The 25,586-nt window shown below is 40.0% G+C and overlaps 1 protein-coding gene across 4 annotated transcripts; it reads right to left on the bottom strand.

Annotated features, from left to right (window-relative positions):
• Positions 1–957: 957 nt before the first annotated feature.
• Positions 958–17,631, bottom strand: LOC108170075 (putative disease resistance protein RGA3). 4 transcript variants are annotated; one of them, XM_070806909.1, is made up of 9 exons: positions 17,197–17,631; positions 11,482–12,303; positions 8,169–11,127; positions 7,860–8,056; positions 7,694–7,756; positions 2,406–2,451; positions 2,033–2,245; positions 1,846–1,927; positions 958–1,513 (listed from the first exon to the last, which is right to left on the bottom strand). In XM_070806909.1, exons 2-4 carry the CDS (start codon positions 12,250–12,252, stop codon positions 8,001–8,003), a joined length of 3,786 nt encoding a protein of 1,261 aa, XP_070663010.1. In that variant the 5' UTR covers positions 12,253–12,303; positions 17,197–17,631; the 3' UTR covers positions 958–1,513; positions 1,846–1,927; positions 2,033–2,245; positions 2,406–2,451; positions 7,694–7,756; positions 7,860–8,000. The 4 variants fall into 4 exon arrangements, 3 of the variants coding, with proteins under 3 accessions (XP_070663010.1, XP_070663007.1, XP_070663003.1); XM_070806906.1 differs by having other exon boundaries at positions 2,033–2,189; positions 2,312–2,451; positions 17,197–17,628; XM_070806902.1 differs by having other exon boundaries at positions 2,042–2,189; positions 2,312–2,451; positions 17,197–17,628.
• Positions 17,632–25,586: the final 7,955 nt, after the last annotated feature.

The raw sequence follows: 25,586 nt of genomic DNA, 5'->3' as shown, positions 1-25,586 counted from the left end.
TTGTGTGGTCAGAAATCATTGTAATTTTTTTTATTTAAAATTGAATATAAACAGTATTTGACGAAAACTGACCGTACGATGCACGATGAACGGATGTGATTAGAGGATCTCCGAGATCCTCACAAAAAGGATCCGGCGAGGATCCTCTCTCTTAAAGAACGTGACAACATTTATCATAGTAATAAAAAGGCCTTAGAATGCGAAAACAGTTCCTTCCTAGTAATGATTAGTGGAAATTTGGCTTGCTTGTTTGTACGGTACGATATTCGATCTGTCATCTCCATTCTTCAAATGGAGAGAGTGCTTGATAATCTACATCCAAAAGAAGTATTCCAATCTGCATCTGAAATTTGTAATACAAATATCCAGGGAAAGACAGAAACCAGGAATCCAGATGGCGCGAGCTTCAAATGGGGGACTGGGCGACCCCAAGTCAACAAGCACATTGTTTTGCGAGGGTCGGGAGAACGTCTACTCTTATTTTGTAAAGATATTGTTTTCACGGCTCAAATCCGTGATCTTTCAATCGCAAATGAGTTGTTTTCAAGGCTCGCCCTCATGGTGGACCTTCAAATACTAATAAAAATTCAAAATTGATCAGTGGTTAAATCATATACTTCACACATTTCAAATGACTCAAATGATGTATTCAAGGTTTGACCAAAAAAAAAAAAAAAAGGAGGAAAATGATGTATTCAAGGAAGAGCAGGTGGAGGACATTGCATGTAGACCAAAGAGACTACCTTCCACAAAAGTGTTCTAAGAAAAACTGTGTCTCGTCTGTGAGTGGAGAGAACTTGCAGACAGCGAGAAGAAGCGTCACATTCTGAGTATGGACATTATTTACGAATAATGTGACTGAAGTTCGATGGAATTTACATTTAAAGAAAACCTGCAAAAAAAAAAAAGGACTACGCAGAGTCCGTCGAACAAGTGATACAAAGTTCACCCTTAAACTCTACCAAAAAGTATTGCCTTTTATAAAAACAAAACGTCAGAATATTTACATACACAAATCAAATATATTAATATGAAATGGTTTATAGCAAAAACTGGAACAAACAATGCGAATAATATAAAAGATGGCAACTCTAACACTTAAGACTTTCCCATACAAATCCCATACATCTCAAGATGCTGATTAACGTGGTAACGATAGAATTTGGCCTACAAATCCCATACATCACAGCAAAGTGGTGGGTTGGATTTGTGACGTTCCTTTTGAAACGCTGGTTCAATACATAATATATCATGATGAATTTAACGATGACAACCAGAATTCTCCTTTAGAGCAGCATGGGCAAGTTCATGAGCCACAGTTTACAGCTCAGGGGCAGAAGGTTTAGCTTCCTCCAACTGATCATGTCCCTCCTACTCAAATCTTCCTCCTAACAAGTGAGACGACGAATAATTTCGTCCGCATCCAAGGCCATCTTGAGCCCTTCCTCCGACACCAAAGTTTCAGTATAGCGTGGGGCGAGAACCATTCTGTGACAGATAAGGACCTAGAAAGCTGCAGATGAAAACAAACAAAACTTAAAGTAGAAACAAAATTAACACAACATTTCTTGGGAAATTTATATATCCCATATGTTAAGGATCGAAGGTAATAAACCTCGTAATACATCCCATACACATATACCAAAACGATTTCTAGGAATAATTGTATATATTATCCGTAGTAGTAACTTAGTAAGTGACCTTATGAATTCACAAAAAAATGTATGGTATGAATAATATATATGATTATTAGGGTATCTCTCATCGATTACTATCATCTTGTATCTGCATGATCTCCAATAGCAATGAGTAAATAATGATGCAGGGGAAAGCGAACTGAAGTACCTGGACCGAGTTTGCACCTATTGCAGGTCACTTGATGTTCCGATTGATTCAGACCCTTCTGATAACCAACAAATTATGCCAACTGAAGCATGAAAAACGACGTTTGGTCAGTAATATGAAGAAAAAGATAAATTTGAGGGACACGAATTCAACAAACATGAATAATTTGATTTGAGAAAACAGTTGCCATCAATACTTTGGGTTTGAGAAATCTTGGGCTGTTGTGGGCCAGTTGGCTCATCTTTCCTTGAGACGGACAACTACGAATCACTTGCTCATGTAATTTGGTGAAACGCTGCATAGCTTCGACCACAAGCAGATTATCGCAGTCCTCAATGGTGCACCTTGAAGCAAGTAGGATTTGAAAGTAATCTTGATCAACGGAGATTTTTGTTCAAAACTGAAGAAAAGAAAGATAGCATCGAAACAAACAAATACTAAATAATTGATACGAGAAAATAATTACCTTTAGACGGGCAGAGTTCAATCTCTAGCTCTCTCAATTTAGTAAGGTGTTGCATAAGCTTCGACGGTAGGTAGATACATCACATTGTACCAACCTCGTCATATGCAGCAAAGTCAGAGATGCAAGGTTATCCAGCCACTCTGGAAAGAAAAAAAAATAAAATCCACTCCTTTAAAATCTACTATCCGTATTCCATACTATTGAATTTTGTGAATGGTATATTCATCATAAGACAATCAGGTACAAGAGATAGCAAATATATATGTGTTAGAGGGAAGAAAACAAGACTACCTATCCCTCCTTGATTTACGTCTAAAGCTAACAAAAAAAAGAACAAATAAGACACATCCCTTAAATTAAGGGAATTGACAACAAGACAAATAAGACACATCCCTTGAATTAAGGGAATTGACAACAAGAGACACATCCCTTGAATTAAGGGAATTGAAACACTATCTATCACCCTAAAATCCTTTGTACGGTGAACATGCAACCTAACCTAACCCTAGTTGCCATTCTTTCTTCCAATACTCCCCATCAAGCTGGAAAGGATTAATTGATCCAAGCTTGAACAAAAGACGCTGAAAATTAGCAGAGGTTAATCCTTTTGTGAAAATATTAGCAAGTTGATCATGACTGCGCGTGTAGTGAGTATCGATCACCTTGGACTGAACTTGATTTCTGATGTAGTGACAATCAACTTCAATATGTTTAGTTCGCTCATGGAATACAGGATTCAATGCAATGTGCATCGCGGCTTGATTATCACAGTGTAGGGACATAGGTTGTTGATGAGGAAAACCTAAAGCCAACAGAAGGCTTTTGAGCCAAATAAGTTCACAAGCAGTCAACGCCATAGCACGATACTCTGCCTCTGCACTAGAGCGTGCAACAACACTTTGTTTCTTGCTTTTCCAGGTAACTAGGTTGCCTCCCACAAACGTACAAAACCCAGTGGTAGACTTGCGATCGAGAGAATTGCCTGCCCAGTCAGCATCGGTATAGCCTGAGATCTGAGTGTGACTATTGTTGCGCATAAGAATTCCTCTACCAATGGAACCCTTAAGATAACGTAGCACATGATGAACAATCTTCAAATGATTCATGCTTGGAGAGTGCATAAACTGGCTAACAATGCTGACAACATATGATATATCAGGACATGTGATAGTTAGATAAATGAGTTTGCCAACCATTCTTTGATAGTAACTTAAATTGGGAACTGGATCACCGTGAGTTTTTAGCTTCAACTTGCTATCCAAGGGGGTACGAGCAGGCTTGCAATCTGTCATTTTTGCTTCGTGAAGAAGATCCATGACATACTTGGCGTTGGTTGAGGAAGAAACCCTTGTGAGAGTATGCCATCTCGATGCCCAGAAAGTATTTGAGAGTGCCAAGATCCTTGATAGTAAACTTGTTGAGATACTGTTTAAGAGCATTAATCTCTGACATATTATCACCTGTCACAATTAGATCATCAACATAAATGAGCACAACTAGTTTACCCACTGAGCTGGAACGAACAAATAGGGAAGAATCCACAATACTTCGACAAAAACCAACCCTTTCCAGAACATGACTGAGCTTGGCATACCATGCACGTGGACTTTGCTTGAGACCATAAATGGATATATGGAGTTTGCACACCATTTTTGGATTGTTTGATTTAGGATGACCTGGGGGTAACTTCATGTAAACCTCTTCTTCAAGCTCACCATGCAGGAAAGCATTTTTAACATCCATTTGAAAGAGAGGCCATGCATTGTTAATTGCAACCGACAACAATACTCTAATAGTGTTCATTTTTGCCACCGGAGCAAATGTCTCTTTATAATCGACGCCATAGGTTTGTGTAAAACCTCGAGCAACCAAGCGAGCCTTATTCCTTTCGATTGTGCCATCTGAATGAAATTTAGTTTTGTACACCCAACGACTCCCCATTGCCTTCTTTCCTTTTGGAAGTTTCACTATAGTCCATGTGTTATTTTCATGGAGGGCTTGAAGTTCCTCTGCCATAGCATTTCTCCACTCACTGTGAAGATTGGCTTCTTGAAAACTTTGAGGTTCTCGAGCTTCATTAATGGCACTTAGGAATGTAGCAAAAGAAGATGAGACTTTGCTATAGTCAATAACATCAGTCACGGGATACCTGGCAGTGTAGGTCACATAATCATGCAACTTGGATGGAAGTTTCCTCTCTCGTGCAAGATTGCGACGAACTGTAGGAGATTGAACTACAGGTATTTGAACAACATCATGGTTGGAAGGATCACTGGAGGGTGCAATGTGAATCTCCGTTGAGGAAGAGGTTTCATCTTCAAGATGTTCCACCTAGTGAAGATTAACATCATCCGACACATGATCACTAGGAGTGCATGTTGCATCTTCTCCGTTTGGATATGGAAAAGGAAATAAGTCCATCAAATGCTCCCCCTGTCTAGAGTAATCCAATGATTGTGATAAGTAAGGAACATGTTCTTCAAATTTAACATCCCTTGAAACAACCATTTTTCTAGTTGTTGAATTATAGCACTTGTAACCTTTTTGGGTAGATGAATAACCTAGAAAGACACATTTGGCAGCCCTTGGGTCTAGCTTGTCACGATTTTGAGCTTGAATGTGAACAAAGCATGTACACCCAAAGACTCTCAAATGGGAAAAGTTGATCTTTCTATTTTTCAAGACCTCATAAGGTGATTTAAAATTCAACACTTTACTAGGCAATCTATTGATGAGATGTGCCGTAGTAAGAACTCCTTGAGACCAAAACTTCTTAGGCACATTCATGTGAAACTTAAGAGCTCTAGTCTTCTCAAGTAGATCCCTATTCTTCCTCTCGGCCACCCCATTTTGTTGAGGTGTTCCAACACAGCTTGTTTGGTGTAATATACCATGCGTGCTCAAGTAGTGTGACATGTTATGAGACATATATTCTGTGCCATTATCTGATTGTAAAATATGAATTTTTGAAGCAAATTGGGTGGCCACAAGTCTATGAAAATCTTGAAAAACTTCCATCACTTCACTTTTAAATTTCAAAAGATACAACCAAGTAATCCTTGTGAAATCATCCACAAAAGTTACAAAATATTTGTATCCATCAAAAGACTCTAGAATTGGTCCCCAAACATCGGAATGCACGATTTCAAAATGATTACTAGCCCTAGACAAAGAGGAAGTAAATGGTAATCTAGTAAACTTAGAAAAATGACAAACATCACAAGGACTTGTAACTTTGCACATGTTTGGGAACAAGATGGATAGAACTTTTTCAGAAGGATGTGCTAGATGTTGGTGCCAAAGTTGTTGTTCTTGAGCTAAGCTTGAAGTGACTTGAAAAACCTTGGGAACTTGAATATGCTTGGAAAGATAGTAGAGACCATTTAAGAAAAATCCTTCACCAATCGTCTTCTTGGTGACTACATCTTGAAAGATCACATTTTTGGGAGAGAAAATGGCAAGACAATTTAATGAGTTTGTGATCTTGCCAACAGATAAAAGTTGAAAAGGGAATGAGGGAACATAAAGAGCCTCAGACTCGACATCACTTGAGATCAAATGTATTTTTCCTTTTCCCACAACCATAGCATTTTTTTCTATTGACAACTGACACTTGAGATGGAATAGAAAAAATTTCAAATTTATGCAAGTTTGTAGACTTGTTAGTCATATGATCAGTGGCTCCAGAATCTATAATCCAATAATCATGCACATTACCAATGTTGAGAGCAGTTGAGAATGAGTGTAAGATACCTACGATGTCCCTTTGTACAACGCCTTCATTTCCAACCAGGAAGCCAGCAAACTATCCTAGTAGTGTAGTTTGATTGTTGTCACACTGATTTAGTGGTCCTTCATTATCTCCAAGACCTTGTTTCTTGTGAAGAAACATAGCAAACTCGTTGATCAGTACAGCTGGATTAGTGGTGAACTTCAGTGCTCCCTCAGAAGAAGTTGTGGCAACATGATTTGCCTTGTAAGAAGGGTTGTACGAGCCTTTCGAGACACCTTTGTTATCCCTAGGAAACTTTGGTTTTAACTCTGGATGAAGAATCCAGCATCGGTCTCTTGAGTGCCCACCAGCATCACAATGGCTACATTTTAAGCCAGTTTTCTTTCCTTTGTAGCCTCTCTCCTCACCAAGTTTTTGGTTAGAGAAGTAAGCCCTAGCTTCTGGTATATTTGCCTTTATGTCCAAGGTCATGACTTTCCTTCGAACCTCTTCTCTTTGAATTATGGCACACACACTTGAAAAAGAAGGCAGGTCGGGATTCATGAGGATATGGCTTCGAAGATCTTCGAATTCAGGGCTCAGGCTTGCTAGGAGTTGGAATATTTTGTCTTCCTCGGCTCTCTTAGTTAGCATAGCAGCGTCGATGGTGTGTGGTCGATACACATTCAGCTCGTTCCACATAGTGGTCAGCTTTCCAAGATGTTGCACAAATGGCTTCCCTTCCTGTTGCAAACCAGCAATGTCCTTCTTTAACTGAAACACATGAGCCGCATTGTTCTGATTTCCATACATTTCCTTGAGATTTTTCCAAAGAGTAATGGAGGATTCAGCATAGCTAAAAATTTCTGCAATCTTACGATCCATGGAATTGAGTAGCCATGACATGACCAACTGGTCTTTGCATAGCCAAGCATCATACTCCGGTGAGGTAGTCTCAGGCATGGGAATAGCACCATTAACATAACCAAGCTTTGATCATCCTCCCAGAGCAAGAGAAACTGCTCTTTCCCATGAAAGATAGTTAAACTCATTTAGCAAGACAGAACTAAGACGTTGATTTCGGTTGATATCAATATCTAAGTGTGGTGATGGTGGAGTAGCATGAAAGCCGTCTCCTTCCAAATTTACTGAGCTTTCTTCAGCCATGATTGAAGGACAAGAAGAAGCTCACAAATCTCTCAAGAGAACACCACAGAGATAGGCAGGTTAGGTGCTCTGATACCATATTGAATTTTGTGAATGATATATTCATCATAAGACAATCAGGTACAAGAGATAGCAAATACATATGTGTTAGAGGGAAGAAAACAAGACTACCTATCCCTCCTTGATTTACGTCTAAAGCTAACAAAAAAAGAACAAATAAGACACATCCCTTGAATTAAGGGAATTGACAACAAGACAAATAAGACACATCCCTTGAATTAAGGGAATTGACAACAAGAGACACATCCCTTGAATTAAGGGAATTGACAACACTATCTATCACCCTAAAATCCTTTGTACGGTGAACATGCAACCTAACCTAACCCTAGTTGCCATTCTTTCTTCCAATACATACAAATATTTCAGAAGTAAAAGCATAATCAACACAAGATTTCAAGAAGAACAAAAAAAGTAAATATGTCAAATGATAAGGATTGAAGTACCTGGACAACGTTTGGTCATAAATATTACGCATCATTTGTTGTTCCAATTGAGTAAATGTCTTTCTGAAAACCACGTAAGAAATTATATAATAGACTCCATCAGTGAAACAACATTGGAGCTACGTACATCAAAAGAGAAGAGGAGGTGGTGGTATGAAAACCTTACTTTTGCTTAAATGTGAAACTTGAAACGATAAGCATGAGTAAATCTTGCACACCATCTCGACAGGCACTACTCGCCAATGCAGATATTCCTCTTTAAAGATTAAAAGCATGAATATCCAACCATGCGAGATTGTTGAGGCGTCTAATGGGTCGAATTGGAATCTTCCGAGTGATTATCCGATTCGTCATGCGAGTAAACTAGTCAAGAAATATGTTCAATTAATACTTAATACAGAAACAAAAAGTGAGCAAAGAGAATTGAACAAATTATACATGAATAGCTGAATTGGAGAAAGAAAAAAAATATTACCACTGCTATTTGTAATGTGGGAAATCTTTGGCCATTCCGCGCCGCAGTTCTTGTCGCATCTTTCCATCAAACGGGGACACGAATCAATCTCTAGGTCTTGTAATTTGGTTAAACGTTTCATAGCTTCGATGGTAGGCAGATACATCAGATTCTTACATTCACGAATTTGCAACTGTGTAAGAGACGTAAGTTTGCCCAACCACTCTGGAAGAGCCTCCACTCCATCAAAACCATAAATGGACAAACATGTTAGAGAAGTTAGGTCTTGAATTTGTTGAGGTAAAGACTTGAGCTTTGGCCATCCCAACAACTCTAATTTTTCAAGTTGTGATGGAACTTGAAAATCCGGGAAAGAAACTAGCTCCTCCCAGTACGCACCGATCGACATCTCTCCCAAACGAGATAGAGACTGCAGCCCCTTCGGAAAATATTGTAATTTCCCACAATCTGACAATTTTAAAGAGCAAAGGGATTGCAAGGTGGACACATCTTGATCTGCCAGAGATATCAAATTGTGGCAACCTATGATAGACAAAGTGGCAAGAGAAGTGCAGGATGCGATCCCATTTGGTATACTTGTTAATCCACCACATTTCTCAATATGCAACTGACGAAGGGATTTGAGGTTGCCTAAACCAGGAACAGCCTCTAGATTAGGGCAACTCTTGATACTCAGATCTTCAAGAGAGACAGGGGTTTGTATCCCATGACCCGACAAAGTCCTCAAATTGGGACAATCCTCGATAAACAGTTTGCGGAGACTAGTACAGGAATGAAGTCCACTCAGTATACTTGTGAATCCATTGCATTCTTTAATTTCCAAAACACGGAGGCATGTGCAACCATTTAACGACAACTCGTCCTCGTCCTCCTCTCCAGCCTCCTCCATGAGTGCAGTACATCTTTCAATAACTAATTTGCGGAGGGAAGGCAGACTGTGAATTGAAATGCAGCTTAACTTTGGGCAACCAAATATGTTCAACTCCTGAAGAGAATGGGATGGTGAAATTGGAATGAATGTTAGACTGGGGCAATTTGCAATCTCCAACGTCTCAAGGGAGTTGCAATTTTCCAACCCAAAAGACAAGCTTGACAGATTCTCACAGTACTCAATTTTCAATTCACGGAGACATGGTATGCCGTGTGTAATTGGAGTCAACTCTAAAAGACTAGGACAGCGCCGTATGATAAGCTTCTCAAGGAGAGGGAGCGTGTGTGGTGCATTAGACAAATCCCTCATCTTTTCACAATATTCGATTACCAGTGACCTCAGATTGTGGTTCTTTTCCACCACCCCTGCCGGCAGACAAGTAAGCTCCTTAATACCATATATTTCGACAGAAGCGAGAGTGGTTACTTGACTGCATATATTTTCTATTGGCAAGCTGTTATCAACAGCGAATATTTCCAACTCCCGGAGAGACGGAAACTGAGTGGGAGCATTTCCCAATTCCATACAATTCCTAAGAGTCAACTCCTCAAGGCAGGGAAACACTACCTCAACAACCGGTTCCTTCCATTCACTTAGAGCTGGGCAGTTCTCAATTCTCAAGCTTTTCAATGCTGGAAACACAGCCACCCTGGACGTCTGGTTCCTTCTTCTGCTGGTTGTAGCCACCCCATCATTCTTAACATAGTTGTAACCATAAAACTCGACTCCCACACATTTAATCTTATCCATACCATAAAAAACAACACTTCTAAGATTTGGTAAGTGGCCGAGTGTTGGGACTTCTTCGCAATCTGTGCAATTATATAGCTCAATCTCTGTTAAATTGACTGGCAACAAATCACCCGTCATCCATGATGCAAATTTGGTACCCTTGAAGTTCAAAATCTTTAAGCTTTCTAACTTCGGTGGCGGTTGGAGCCCTTCTAGTATATCCCGGTCATGCTGATTCGCGTTTCTTGCCCTGGAAAACCCCCAACGAAGTTCCAACCTTTGGATGTTTGCTTTTCCCACTAAATTTGCTTTCTGTGCTTCCTCCTTGTCCCTCACACATCCCAATGATCTAAGAATAAGCTTTCCCTTCAATTGGTTTAACCCACCCAGCTCATCAATTCCATGACATCTCGCCTTATCCAACGTAAAGGAAGATAATGTTTGCAGATCAGTCAATCTTCTCATCCCAAATGGAACTTTCCTAACCTTATCGAAATACACATGTCTCAAGTTGATCAAATTTTCCATTTCTGTTGGAAACGTTTTAAGAAAGTTTGTTTCACACATTCTTAACGTCTGAAGGTTATAGAGCTTGCCAGTAGACTTTGGGAGTTTTTTTATTTTAGTCCCAGAAATGTTCAGATACCTCATGTGTCTTAGATCACCAATTGAACTAGGCAACTCCTCAATTTTAGCCCTGTATAAATTCAACATCCGCAAACCTGTAAACCTGTGTAAGATGCTACTAGGGACCTTGCCATCAACAAACAATGACCGCAATCTTCTAACACTCCCTTGTGGAATTCTTTCAAGTGTAGTGGAAGAAATCCTTGCAACATGCTGAATCTCGACTGTATCATCCATCTCATTGAGGTCCGAGGTCAAGCTTTCAGATTTAAATACTTCTTCTGCAAAATCATGCACTAAATCGTGCATCTTGCATTTGGTAACCATTCCATACTCATCTTTTATAGCATCTTGAAATAAGGAGTTTTGCAGTAGAATATTAAAATATTCATTCCCTATATCCTCCATATTTTTCGTGGGAGAAGTATGGAGAAAACCTTGCGCCATCCAAAGCTCGATCAAGTTATCCCTTTCAATTTCACAATCTTTCATAAACATTGAGCAATATGCAAAACACTGCTTCAAAGACGGCGATTTCAAATTATCAAAACTCAACTTCAATACCGACATGATTCTATCCTCTGCTTTTGGTAATTCCCATATTTTATTGTGTTGAATTGAGAGCCATTCTTGTGTGCTATTTCTAGAACGCATCATGCTTCCTAAAACCTGGTGGTACATTAGTTATAGTTTCCGTATTTTATAAAAAATATAACAACTGAATTAGCAAAATAAATAACGGGAAAAAAAATTAACAGTTGATTAAAGTTCCGATAATAATCTTAGAAAAATGGCTAAATTAATCTTAACTTTATTTACAATTTTTGTTGTTAGAACTCTTCTCAAACTCTTGATTGAGAAATATACTTCGATAGAATTTATCACAAATTTTCAATTAAAAATATAGCTTTTTTCACTCATTCACTAAATCGACTAAATAGAACTAGAATATAACAAATAAATTCACAGATAAATATTACAAGAGAACATGCTGCAAATTTTTGATAATATATTAATGCATACCTTTGCCACCAATGGTACACCAGCACACTTTTCAGCGATCGCCCTTCCAATGATTTCACGAGCGGAATCTAGGGTGGAACTACCATCTGGAAAAGCTTCACCCTTTAAAATGGACCAACAATCCTCTACTGATAGAATCCCCAAACAACATCGCGGCAGCGTCTCTGTGATCGATGCAGTTTCGGCACTGCGTGTAGTAACAATGACAATGCTCCCGGGAGCAGAATTGAGTTTTAACAAACAACTCATCAAGCTGCTCCATAAAGTCTCATCTTCATTCCAAACATCATCGAGTATCAACATATATCTCTTCCCAATCAATGTTTTTCTGAGAGTATTAAGCAACGCTTCCTGACTTTTAAATCCAGTCTTGTCCGAGTTAAGCGATTCGAGCATCCTATCTAGAATCAAATTAACGTCAAAGGTGTTAGATACACACACCCACAGTTTTTCATCAAAATGTCTACCAATAGCATCTTCATTGAATATTGATTTTGCCAAAGTCGTCTTTCCAAGTCCCGCCATTCCCACGATCGCCATAACCGAAAGGTTCTTTTCTTGATTCTTGGACTCGATCAAGGTTGCAATTATACCTGACACAATCTCCTCCCTTCCAATGATCTTTTCATCATCACCAAAGCTTGAGACAGTTTCTCTGTTCCCCATGCCTGGGGTGGTTGCATCTACTCTCCTTGCAACTAGGTGAATCAGAGATGCATCACTCTTCAGAACCGCCAGAGACGCATTGATGTTCTTAATCTTGTGTGCCATTTCTTGACGAAACAAAATGGGATTGGGGAGAGAAAGGAAGTTGTATAGAAACTGAATATCTTTCTTTCATTCAATACAATCAGATAATTACACAAAGTTTGATATATATATATTGTGGGCATTCTAACAGATTACACTTATGCCCTTAACCAAACTAACAATTTACAAAACAACTAAAACAAACTATAAGCAATTCTTATCAACACTTTGATGACTCTTTACACCCCCTCAAGCTGAACTTGGAAGCATCAAAAGAACCAAGAGAAAGCTTGGATTGAAGATAGAGGAATCTTTGCCAGACAGAGACTTAGTATGAATGTCGGCCAATTGGTCTTGACTACAAACATATTGGACCTTGATAAGATGAGCAAGAACCAGCTCACAGATGTAATGATAGTCAATTTCAACGTGTTTAGTCCGGGCATGAAAAACAGGATTAGAAGCTAAAGATATTGCAGAGATATTATCACACCAGAGATGAGGAATCTGAGGTAGTTGAAAACCAATATCTCAGAAAACTTTACAGATCCATGTTATTTCAGCCGAAGTGTGAGCCAAAGACCTGTACTCAGCTTCAGTAGAAGATCGGGCAACCGTTGGCTGTTTCTTGGCACTCCAACTAATCAAATTAGAACCAAGGAAGATGCAATAGCCACTGGTGGACCTTCTGTCAAAGGTGCACCCTGCCCAATCAGCATCAGAGTATGCTGTAAGGTGCAGATTTCCGGGTTTGAACCATAAGCCATGGGTGAGAGTACCTTTTAAAAATCTGAGAATTCTTTTAGCAGCTTGAAGATGGGAATCCCTCGGAGCATGCATGAATTGCCATACTTGATTCACAACAAAAGATATATCTGGCCGAGTCCAGGTAAGATATTGCAAGGCACCAACTAAGGATCGATACTCTGTGGGATTAGACAAGAGAGAACCGGTATGATCAAGTTTGGCCGTGCCTAAGGGAGTGGAACAGGGCTTAGCTCCATCCATTTTAGTCTTCTGAAGAAGGTCAAGTAAATATTTGCCTTGGTGTAAGAATATGCCTTCAGAAGACTTGTGCACCTCAAGTCCTAAAAAATAATGCAATGAGCCGAGATCTTTGACAGGAAAAACAGTGCTCAGTTTGTTGATAAAATGCTGACATAGTGTAACATTAGGACCAGTTACCAAAATGTCATCAACATATACAAGGATGATCACCAAGGTTGGAGCTCGTAAGACAAACAAATAGGCATCAGAAGAAGACTGCTGAAAACCAAAAGATCTCAACACCTGAAATAATTTGTCAAACCAAGCCCTTGGAGCCTGTTTAAGACCATAAAGGGACTTTTTAAGCTTGCAGACATGATGTGGAAAAGAGGGATCAGTAAAGCCAGGAGGCTGCTGCATAAAAACATCTTCTTGTAAATCCCCATGCAAGAAGGCATTACTAATGTCTAACTGATTTAAAAACCAGTGAAACTGAGCAGCAAAAGACAACAGGATACGAATGGTAACAGGCTTGGCTACATGACTGAAAGTTTCTTTATAATCGATGCCTGCTTGTTGGTGAAAGCCTTTGGCAACAAGGCGAGCCTTGTAGCGATCAATAGAACCATCAAGATGTTTCTTAATCTGAAAGACCCATTTACAACCAACAACATTGTGAAGAGGAGAAGAGGGTACAAGAACCCATGTCCCTGTAGATTGCAATGCATTAAACTCCTCTTGCATAGCAGTTCTCCAGTGAGCATGCTTGGAAGCTTGCAAATAAGTAGATGGGACAAAATCAAGAGAAGACGGAAGAGGATGCTTGGTTGCCGAGAAGGCCTTGGGTTTGAATATCCCTGCTTTTGACCGAGTAAGCATAGGATGAGTATTGGGCACAGTAGAAGAGACAGAAGGAACCGAGATGGGAAGACCAATGGAATCAACAGTAGGATCATGTGAGTCAATAGTGGCAGCATGTAGATCATGTGAAGTAACAGAATCAGCATGTGAAGCAACAGAATCAGCATGTGAAGCAACATGAGCAGCATGTGAGTCAATAGGGGCAATATGAGCAGTGGGGGCAGTAGGAGCATGTGAGGCAATAGGGGCAGTAGGTGGGACAGTAAGGGAGGCACTAGTAGTGCAGGATCGGGAAGAATGAGGGACAATGAACTGCAAGTCAACTGAAGACACAACTGGATATGCAGTATTAAATCGGGAAGCACTCGGGGACAATGGGTGAGAGTGATGAAATGGGAATGTAGATTCATCAAAAATAACATGACGAGATATATAGACCCTCTGTGTCAATGGATCCAAGCACCGATAACCCTTATGTTGAAGACTGTACCCCAAGAACACGCAATACTTACTTTTGCTGTCCAGTTTGGAAGTTGTATAACGCTTAAGCCATGGAAAACAGCTGCAACCAAAGACCTTCAGCCGACAATAATCAGGGAAAGTATGAAATAATAATTCCCATGGAGACTGCATCATGCCAGAAATTGGAAGTCGATTAATCAAGTATATAGCAGTGGAAAATGCCTCTACCCAGAAAACATGAGGCACATTAGAAGCAACCAAAAGTGTGCGAGCAGTCTCGACCAGATGACGATGTTTTCTTTCTGCACAACCATTCTGTTCAGGTGTATGCGGACAACTGAATTGATGTATAATACCATGAGTTTTGAAAAAATTCTGTAGTGCAGTGCTAGTAAATTCACCCCCTGAATCTGAACGAAACACTTTGATTTTATTGCCAAGAAGGTTTTCTACATAACTCTTGAACTGAACCAATACAGAATACACTGCAGATTTGGATTGTAAAGGAAAGAACCAACTATATTTACTATAGTCATCTACAATCAACAGATAGTATCTAGATCCACTCACTGACATAACAGGAGCTAGACCCCAGATATCACAATGTAAAAGTTCTAAACAAGAAGAAGAAGTAGAACTAACAGAACTGAACGGCTGCTTGTGACTTTTTGCAAGAGCACAGTGAGAACAAAAGAAATCCACTGAAGTCTTTCCTGTGAGAGCAAGCTTATTTGTTGACAGAACACGCTTGAATATTGATGAAGACGGATGACCAAGTCGACTGTGCCAAACTGAAATCGGTGCTTTGACACTTATTAAGGCAGTAGGTGAAGTAGCAGAACGATGAGATGACTGAGATGACTGAGATGTACATTGCAGGGGATAAAAACCATCTTTAACCGATCCCCGCAAAAGCGTCTTCCCCGTAGAACGATCCTTTACAAAGGATCCATCATAATTAAGAGTCAAAGAACAGTAATTATCTTTGAGAAATTGATATGCAGATAGTAAATTGTGCTGCATTTGTGGTACATGAAGAACATTTTGCAGTTTAAATGTAGCAGAGGGAGTATGTAAAAACGAAGAACCAACGTTGGTAATTGTCAAACCTTTACCATCACCAATGTAGACCTTGTCTTCACCACGGTAAGGAGTAGGAGATGAAATGGTAGAGATGTCATTTGTAATGTGAGAAGTTGCACCCGAATCAATAAGCCAATAAGAAGTGGGCTTGGATGAAAAGTGTGCACACATAGCAGCAAGTTTAGCAGGAGGAACTTTGCCAAATATATCAGGGTTCATTCGATCAAAACAGTCAATAGCCTCATGACGGTTTGATCCACATATTTGACACTGGATACCACGAGAGCCTTGAGAGTTGCCACGAAAGCCTTGATAATTGCCACGAAAATGGATACCTTTATAATTGCCACGATGTCCACGAGCATTGCCTCTATAGTTTCCACGATGACTGCCACGGTAATTGCCGCGAGAAGACTGAGGTTGAACAGCAAAAGCGTGGTGCGGTGGCGGTGTAGGCAAAAGATGAGGCAGCGAGTGAGCAGCAAAGGCATGGAAAGGCTCTGTGGTGGTAGAGGAAGCATCTTTCTTCCTTCTAGTCATTGATAATTCCTTGGTGAGCATGAAGCCATGCAATTCATCCAGAGTTGTATGGGAAAGACGAAGAAGAAGAGAATCAGTAAAAGATTCAAACTCATCAGGTAAGCCAGCCAGTGTAGCTGCAATTAGGTCACGATCTGTGACAGGAGCACCAGCCGCCATCAAGGCATCAGAGATTTCCTTGATTTGTTGAAGATAATCAGAAATTGACTGTGAACCTTTCTGAATGGATTGGAGACGAGATCGTAACTGATGAATGTGAGCATCAGAGACTCCTTCAAAGCGCTGCTCAAGCTTGATCCATAGATCCCGAGACGACGAGACACCAACAGTGAAAGGAATCACTTCTTCAGACAGAGTAGAATTCAACCAGATGAGAATGTTATGATCTTTCTCATTCCAAATGTCAAAGTCGGGATTGATAGAGCGATCAGAAAGAAGAGGTGATGGACAGACCTCAGTACCATCAATGATGCCAAGGAGCTTTTACCTGCGCAGAATTGGAGCAAATAAAGCACGCCAGGGGAGATAATTGGAGCGTTTGAGTTTAATTGGCACCATACTTCCAATGTTTTGGATCGTCAGAGAAGCATATGAAGACGAAGACATGGCAGAATTTGACGAATTAGGGTTTGGAGCTTGCACCGACTCAAGAGGAGAAGACGAATTTGACGGAGTCGCCATGGCTGATTGCAGCGAGAAATACACCAAACAACAAGATCGAAGCGACAATCGAAGAAGAACAATGAAGAATCACAGCAAAATTCAGAGAGAAATATTAGAAATTGGGAGCGAAAGCGAAGAGGATCGAGAGAGAGAAGGCCGTGAGGCGAGACGGTCGTGATACCATATAGAAACTGAATATCTTTCTTTCATTCAATACAATCAGATAATTACACAAAGTTTGATATATATATTGTGGGCATTCTAACAGATTACACTTATGCCCTTAACCAAACTAACAATTTACAAAACAACTAAAACAAACTATAAGCAATTCTTATCAACACTTTGATGACTCTTTAAGTTAAATACCTTATTCTTCAAATGGTTTTGAAGCTCTTCTTTACGCCGGAGAACTTCGTAGTTGATTTCCTCCAAGACGTCATCGGCATCATGAGCTACGTCTTTCAGTTTCTTGACCCACTATCTAACTGCCATGCCCCGATCCTGTGGTTGGTAGGCAACATCGCCTAAGTACTCTTGAATTGCCATTATTGATTGACGAAGCTCAGTTAGTTCCTTTTTGAATCCTCGAAAAAGACTGATTTCTTGAGCAGCAAGTGAACCCACCTTCCTTAGTATTCCCTCCAACGGATAAGTATAGAGAACCTTTAACAGCTTTCCACCTTCCATAGTCGCGCGATTGCTACACAGAGATGAGAGGATAGCAGAGAATGGAAAGATAGCTAATAGTTAGAAGTTGAATCACATGCTTAATAATATTTGATGATATGACAAGACCCCATGAGAATTTTCTTTATGGCTGGAATTAAAGACCCCACGAGACTTTTCTATATGGCTGGAGTTTAGACAAACCCCGAACACAATAATGAACTTGATATTCAATAATTGTTTTCTACATACAATGCTGCAATGGACAGCAGATTTTATATACATACATTGTTACATACGCATGCAATAAACAAATGAAATGCAAGTGGTGTCCTCGCTGCCCACGATGCAGTAACCAGAACACAAGGTGCAGAAACCATGTGATAGTCTTAGTTGTCAAGGAATGTTGTATCCATGTGCAACATTCCTTTTGTCTAGGTTGTACAGCTAGTCGGTTGCAGATTGCAGCGGGAAGGTTGTGGTGGAATTGGTGGTGCTGACGTGGACTGGTTGTTAGGGTTTGGAGATTTATCCGAATTAGGTTTATCATGCCCCCGCAAGCTGACGGGGCGTTGACGAACATGAAGCTTGGAGATAAGATAATGGAAGCGGACAGACGACAAACCCTTGGTTAAAAAATCAGCAATTTGGTCTGTGGTAGCCACATAACCAACTTCTATTTCCTTGCGAATGACCTTGTCCCGGATGTAGTGATAATCCACTTCAACATGGCGCATGCGAGCTTGATAAACGGGATTGGAAGCAACAGCAATGGCGCTGATATTGTCACACCAGAGACGAGGTGGCTGTAATGGAAGATATAAATCACGGAATAGATTGCGAAACCATGAGAGATGGGCAGAAGTATAGGCAAGTTGACGATACTCCGCCTCTGTGCTAGACCGGGACACTCCACGTTGCTTTTTCGAACTCCAGGAAATTAAATTATCGCCAAGAAATATGCAGTGACCGCCAGTGGAACGACGATTATCAGGGTCTCCAGCGTAGTCAGTGTCAGCGAAGGCAGTGAGAGTGAGATGACTGGGTTTGTAAAGTAAGCCGTGATCATGTGTGCTTTTCAAATACCGTAAGATGCGTTTGACTGCAGCCCAATGCGCAATAGTTGGAGAGTGCATGAACTGACACACTTGGTTGACAGCGTAAGCAATATCAGGACATGTAAATAGAAGGTATTGAAGGGCGCCCACAACACTGCGAAAAGAAGATCCATCTAAGAGAGGCTCACCATCATATAAACTCAAGCGTTTACCACTGGGAACTGGCGTGGAGATGGGCTTGGCGTCAGCCATATTAGTTTTCTGTAGAAGCTCCAAAATATACTTGGATTGAGTGAGATAGAAGGCAGAAGGCGTCCGAGAAACCTCCATCCCCAAGAAGTAGTGTAAGGGCCCAAGATCTTTCATTGAAAAATGAGTACGAAGCTGCATAATGAACTGAGACAAGTAAGCATTGTTGTTCCCTGTGATTAAAATGTCATCCACACAGATGAGAAGATAAATGATTGTTGAGCCATCAAAATAGGTGAAGAGAGACGAGTCAGCTTGGGAAGCCGTGAAGCCCAAGTCTTCTAGTTTTTGGGAAAAACATTGAAACCAAGCACGGGGTGCTTGTTTCAAACCATAGAGGGATCGTCGAAGTCGACACACATGAGACGTAAACTGTGGATCAACAAACCCTGCAGGTTGGCGCATATAAACTTCCTCATTCAACGTGCCATGAAGGAAGGCATTTTGAACATCAAGCTGACGGATAGGCCACTGAAAGTGAAGAGCAATAGAGAGAATGAGCCGAATGGTGGCATGTGTGACCACCGGACTGAAGGTTTCGCAGAAATCAATGCCCTCTTGTTGATGAAAGCCATTGGTAACTAGGCGAGCTTTAAAACGCTCGATGGAACCATCAGAGTTCTTTTTGATGCGGTACACCCATTTATTAGGTAACACGTTCATATAAGACTTGTAGGGTACCAAAGTCCAAGTGCCGGTACGCTGTAAAGCGTTGAATTCATCCGCCATTGCTTGGCGCCATTGGGAAGACTTATTGGCCTGTGAGAAACATGTGGGCTCAACCAAAGTATTAGTAACGTTAGTGAGGCAAGCATATCTGGGATTTGGTTTTCGAATTCCTTGTTGACCACGCGTGATCATGGGATGAGTGGATGGAACAGTATGTGAAGTGGTGTTGGCAGGTTCAATATTCACATGAGTAGTGGGAGTTGGTGGGTGAGAATGGAAGGCTGGGGTAGATGACGGAAGAGTAGGTAGTGGTAGGGAGTGAGGGAGTGAGGTGACGACAATCGGTGTTGGAAGGGAAGGAGGGGTCCGTGGGGTCGAATGTGGTTGGGTATAATGGAAGGTATTAATGTCGAGGACATGGTCCAACTGACTAGGGTTTGACAAGATCGGAGGAGCAAGTTCTTTATATGGAAAACTCTTTTCATTGAAAACGACATGACGAGACAGAAAAGACTTGCCAGTGGTAGGATCATAACATTTATAACCTTGATAATTTAAGGAGTATCCTAAGAAAATGCATTGTTTTGATCGAAACTTAAGTTTAGAATCAGTGTAAGGACGTAAATAGGGAAAACAAGCACAACCAAATACTTTGAGAAAATCATACTGGGGTGATTTTGAAAACAGTTTTTGGAAAGGAGAGACGCCATTCAAGATTTTGGTGGGAAGACGATTAATGAGATAATTTGCAGTTTGAAAAGCGTCATCCCATAAAGTGTGAGGGAGAGACGCATGAGCAAGTAAAGTTAAGCCAATTTCAACAAGATGACGATGTTTGCATTCCGCGAGACCGTTTTGCTCGGGATGATGAGGACAACTGAGTCTATGATGAATGCCATGTTGAGAGAAAATGTGTTTAAAAGAGGAATTGACAAACTCTCCTCCACCATCAGATTGAAAAAATTTAATTTTGGTGTTGAACATATTTTCTGCAAGCTTTTTAAAAATGACAAAGGTTTGAAAAACTTCAGATTTTAACTTTAAAGGATAAAGCCATGCATAACGAGAAAAGTTATCCACAAAAACAACATAATACTTGTAACCATTAATTGAATAAGAAGGAGAAATCCATACATCTGAATGTATTAATTCCAAAGGAAACGATGACTGGGAAAAAGATAATTTAAATGGCAACTTATGACTTTTGCCAAGGGGACATGATGAACAAAAGTCGTAGGTTGCATTACCAGTTAAAGGTAATTTATTTTGGGAAATGAGACTACGCAAAACAGAAATTGCAGGGTGACCTAACCTCGAATGCCAAATAGCATCCGACACTCGAACACCGACAAATGCAGAGACTCCATGGTGGACCACAGAAGAACTTGAAAATGGATAAAAACCATTTTTACTCCGGCCTTGCAAAAATGTATTCCCCGTTTGAAGGTCCTGAACACGGTAGGAATTGGGATATAAGGTCAGTGAACAATGGTTGTCTTTGGTAAATTGATGGATGGAAATAACATTAGTAGAAGCATTACGGCAGTGAAGGGTGTTGGGAAGGGTAAATGAGTGATGGGGTGTGTGAATAAAAGAAGTGCCAACATGAGAAATGTGCAAACCTGATCCATCCACCATGCCATTAACATTGTCAGTGCCATTGTAAGGACGAGGATTCGAAACTTGATTCAAATCATAGGTGATATGTGCATTGGCTCCAGAGTCAAAAAGCCAGTTTTGAATGCTAGAGGGAGAGGCAGATGCCGGAGACGGTGCAGCAGCAGCATAAGCTTGGAGACGTGGAGCAGGAACACGTCCTTCATAGGCCATATTGAGGCGATTGAAACAATCGATTGCAGAATGACCGTGACGGCGATGATAGACGCATATTTATGCGACTTAGTTAACTAGTTTTCTTGCATTTACGTTATTAGTTCTTAGTTATTTTAGTACTTTAGGCTATTTTCGTGTGTTTGTAGGTCCAAAGGGCTAAGGTAGCAAGAAAGTGCATTTTGGTGCATTTTGGAGCAGTTTTGAGCTTGGAATGGATTACATATGATATGAGCAAGATGGATGGACGAATTTGAAGTCAAATGAGGATAGAAACATGCTAAAAATGTGGTGAAACAAATACAAAGTGCAAGAAGAGATAAATTTCTAGAAGGATTGGCCAAAACTTCACTAAAAACCATGCATACCTCATAAAATTCATCAATGCCGTGGCCTTCCCTTTGTTTCACTTCCACCAGATTTTTTAGTGATGATGCAATGCCTATCTCACCATGACATGTGAGTGGATGATGCAATGCTTAAATCACCATGACATGTGAGTGGATGATGCAATGCTTAAATCACCATGACATGTGAATGGATGACTCAATACCTAACCCACCAACAATTCCCACTCTTTGCCATGCTCACCTACTCAATTCCACCAAAATTTTGTGTTAAACAAGTCCATCCTCTTCCTATAAATACCATGGTAGCAACCTCATTCAAATCATCAAAATATTAACCATTCTCCAAGCTTTTCCTTGCCTCTCCTACATATCTAAACCCCTTCCCATCCATTCCTCAAAATAACCAACCCTTCAACATCATTCCAACCTTGTTGTTGCGGCAAAGAGAAGGAGAAAAGTCCTTGGACGCGCTTGCTATCCAACATGGATCGTTGGAACGTTTAGGTGCTTTCTTTCCTTTGTTTTTCAATGTTTAAATTTGTTTATCTTTGTTTTGTAATAATGAGGAACTAAACCCCCCTTAGCTAGGGGGGAATTCGAAACACATGTCCTTGCTTGCAATATGATTTAATTACTTTTAATTGCGTTTCATAAGTTATGAATTCAATTTACTTATCCGTTCGTATAAAAACTGATTTATGTATGTTGATTGAGGGTCGACACTTAGTTTGCATGCATGAATTTGATGCTAGAATATAAGGGAGTTTCACCTAATTGTCATGAACTTATATTCACAAGTAGTGAAGGTTGCTAGTCACAATCGCGTTAAGTAAAATCTTGGCAAGAGTAACATGCGTATTCCATAGTTATGAATGCCTCGTCAATGCTTATGATTTTCATAGAACTTAATGATTCTTGCTTGTATCTCTATTATGCAATTCATGTAGGGAACTTGTGAAGAATGCTTTGGGTTGTCGTATGCAATCATCCAACTCAATAAAAGTAGGAAAATCTGAGGGTTAATTTAAGCGTACCTAATTAACTTGGGGCATTGAGAATTAATAAGTTATTGAAATGCAATTGGAAATCATTTTGTATGCAAGCGAGACATGTGTGGAGAAGAACCCCTTAGCTAGCCTTCCATCCATTTATTTAAACCAAATTCGTTTTAAAACTTGTTTTGTTTTCCAAAGTTTATGTTTTGTTTCTAAATTCATCAAATCCAAATCCCCCTTTACTTTTAAAGTCTTTTATTTACATTTATAACTTTGTTTTTATGTTTTTTTTTAGAGGATTTAGCAAGCCCTCCTAATCCTCGGCCTAGAACGATACCCTACTTACATCTATACTACAATTGTCAAAAAGAGGGTTTAATTTGTGTGTCAAGTAATTCTCGCACCAGGCGACATATTTGGCATTGGATACGGCCACCAGATTGGGTTGGAGAAGGAGGAGCACCTAGAACACCATTATGAGGGTGTCAGAGTGGAGGAGCATGGTGTTCCTGTCCTTGAGGACGAGGAAGAAACTGGCCACGACCTCCATTGAAGTGACCACGGCCTCCGCGAGGAGCACCGCGACCATGGGAAGGTCCTGGACGACCTCTTCCAGCAGCAAGGGCAGTGGGCCCATTTTCAAACACAGTATGAAGCTTTTGACGTCTCTCGGCACCAAGAAGAAGAGCCTCCAAGGCACTGTAAGTGATGGCCTCATCCCGTGCTTGTGCAGAAGCAACAGTACTCTCATAAGCAGGCCCAACATTATTTAAAATAATGGCAACAAGATCAGAGTCAGTCACAGGAGAACCAGAGAGGGAGAGAGTGTCAGCAAGACAATTAATGCGATCAAGAAACTCAGCAATAGAGGAATCACCACGATGGGTATTCATAAGCTCACTAGGCAATTGGAGGAAGCGGCCAGTAGACTGAGAAGCATACCTGTCACGTAAACAAGTCCATGCAGAAAGAGAACTTGTCTTACTAATAAGAGAGGCAAGAACTGTGGGATGGACCGAACTGTTGATCCAAGAGAGAACCATAACATCTTGCTGAATCCATGCATCAAAGTCAGGATTGACTTTATCAGTGAGTTGGCCGGCATCATCCTTCAAGAAGGCAGGAGGACATGAGTTGGTTCCATTGACAAAAGACACCAGATTCCTGTTGCGAAGCAAGGGCAACATCTGAGCATGCCATAGGGGATAGTTGGTACGATCCAACTTTATAGTCAGAAAATTGCAAGTATTTGGAAGAGAGGGAATAACAATGGGATTTGAGGGACTTGAACTGGACGCCATGAGAGAAAAAAAAAATTAAAGCTTTTGGTCGTTTAGACTATTAGCTCTGTGATACCATAATGAACTTGATATTCAATAATTGTTGTCTACATACAATGCTGCAATGGACAGCAGATTTTATATACATACATTGTTACATACGCATGCAATAAACAAATGAAATGCAAGCGGTGTCCTCGCTGCCCACGATGCAGCAACCAGAACACAAGGTGCAGAAACCATGTGATAGTCTTAGCTGTCAAGGAATGTTGTATCCATGTGCAACATTCCTTTTGTCTAGGTTATACAGCTAGTCGGTTGCAGATTGCAGCGGGAAGGTTGTGGTGGAATTGGTGGTGCTGACGTGGACTGGTTGTTAGGGTTTGGAGATTTATCCGAATTAGGTTTATCACACAATACTATCTACTAAAACTCAGTTCCGTCCACTGAAGTTGTTTTCATTGTTTCTTCCTTGTCTTTCACATGTTCCAATGGTCCAATAAGCAGTCCCCCTTTCAATTGATTTAACCCTCCCAGCTCATCAAGTCTATGACGCCTTGCTCTATCCAAAATAAAAGAAGGTAGCGTTTCCAGATGAGTCAATCTTGTCATCCCAAATGAAGCTTTTATATTCTCATCGAAATAAATGTGTCTCAAGTTGATCAAATTTTCCATTTCCGTAGGAAATGTTTGAAGACTCTCTGTATACATTTTTAACGTCCGAAGATTATAGAGCAGCATGCTGTTTGTTCAAGCAACATGCTGTTTGAATGTGACTCTTGTGTCCTTTTATATGAAGCGGCTAGTTTGTTCAAGCAACATGCTGTTTTAATGTGAAGTGCAACACATGCATTAGTTCTTTCGTGACATCTCATAAAAAATAAAATTTTCAAATTAACAATTTGATCAAAATTTCAAACCAAATTTCAGCAACTTGGAAGTCACATAATTTTTATCCTCACATTTACATTTACATATCAATCATTACGTATTTACACACTGATGCGATAAGATAATTATTATATGTTATGAAACTACTTAGAAATTGTTCGGATGTGCATTTAAAATAACTAAAGCACTTTAAAAAAAATTAATTTTGAGTTCCAAAAGTACTTTAAGTACTTTTTGGAGGAAGTAGCTTTTGGAAGAAGTCTCAGATATGTGTTTCTTGTAGGAAACACTTAAATTGCGCAATCTACTTGATTTTTTACTAAGAATTGTTTCAAAAACATTTTTACCAAAAGAGTTTTCAATTATTTTAAAAACATTTTCAAACGAGCTCTTATTTTCATTGTTGAAATTACTTTGCCTCACGGTCGAAACTACTCATTAGAAACTACATGTTTTGTGTATAATAACTTTCAACTGTTGAATCCTTATGGATGAAGATCAATCTTGAAGAAAGAGTGAAAGTTATTGTCTATGCTTTCCTCGAGTATAGATGCCATGACTCATGAGAGCAAAGCGTTTGACAAAAGTCCTCTAACCGGCAATCATCTACTAATAGGATCCCCAAATCATACATCGGTAGCGTCTCCGTGATTGATGAAACTTTGGCACTGCAAGTGGTAACAATGATGCAAAACTGAGTTTTGACAAACAATTAACTTGTAAAATTGCTCCATAACTTCTCATCTTCATTCCAAACATGATTGAGTA

This window comes from Malus domestica, chromosome 02 (assembly GCF_042453785.1).
Source record: "Malus domestica chromosome 02, GDT2T_hap1".
NCBI classification, from domain to species: Eukaryota; Viridiplantae; Streptophyta; class Magnoliopsida; order Rosales; family Rosaceae; genus Malus; species Malus domestica.
Note: the sequence above shows the minus strand (reverse complement) of the source record. Positions and strands in the feature narration are given on the sequence as shown.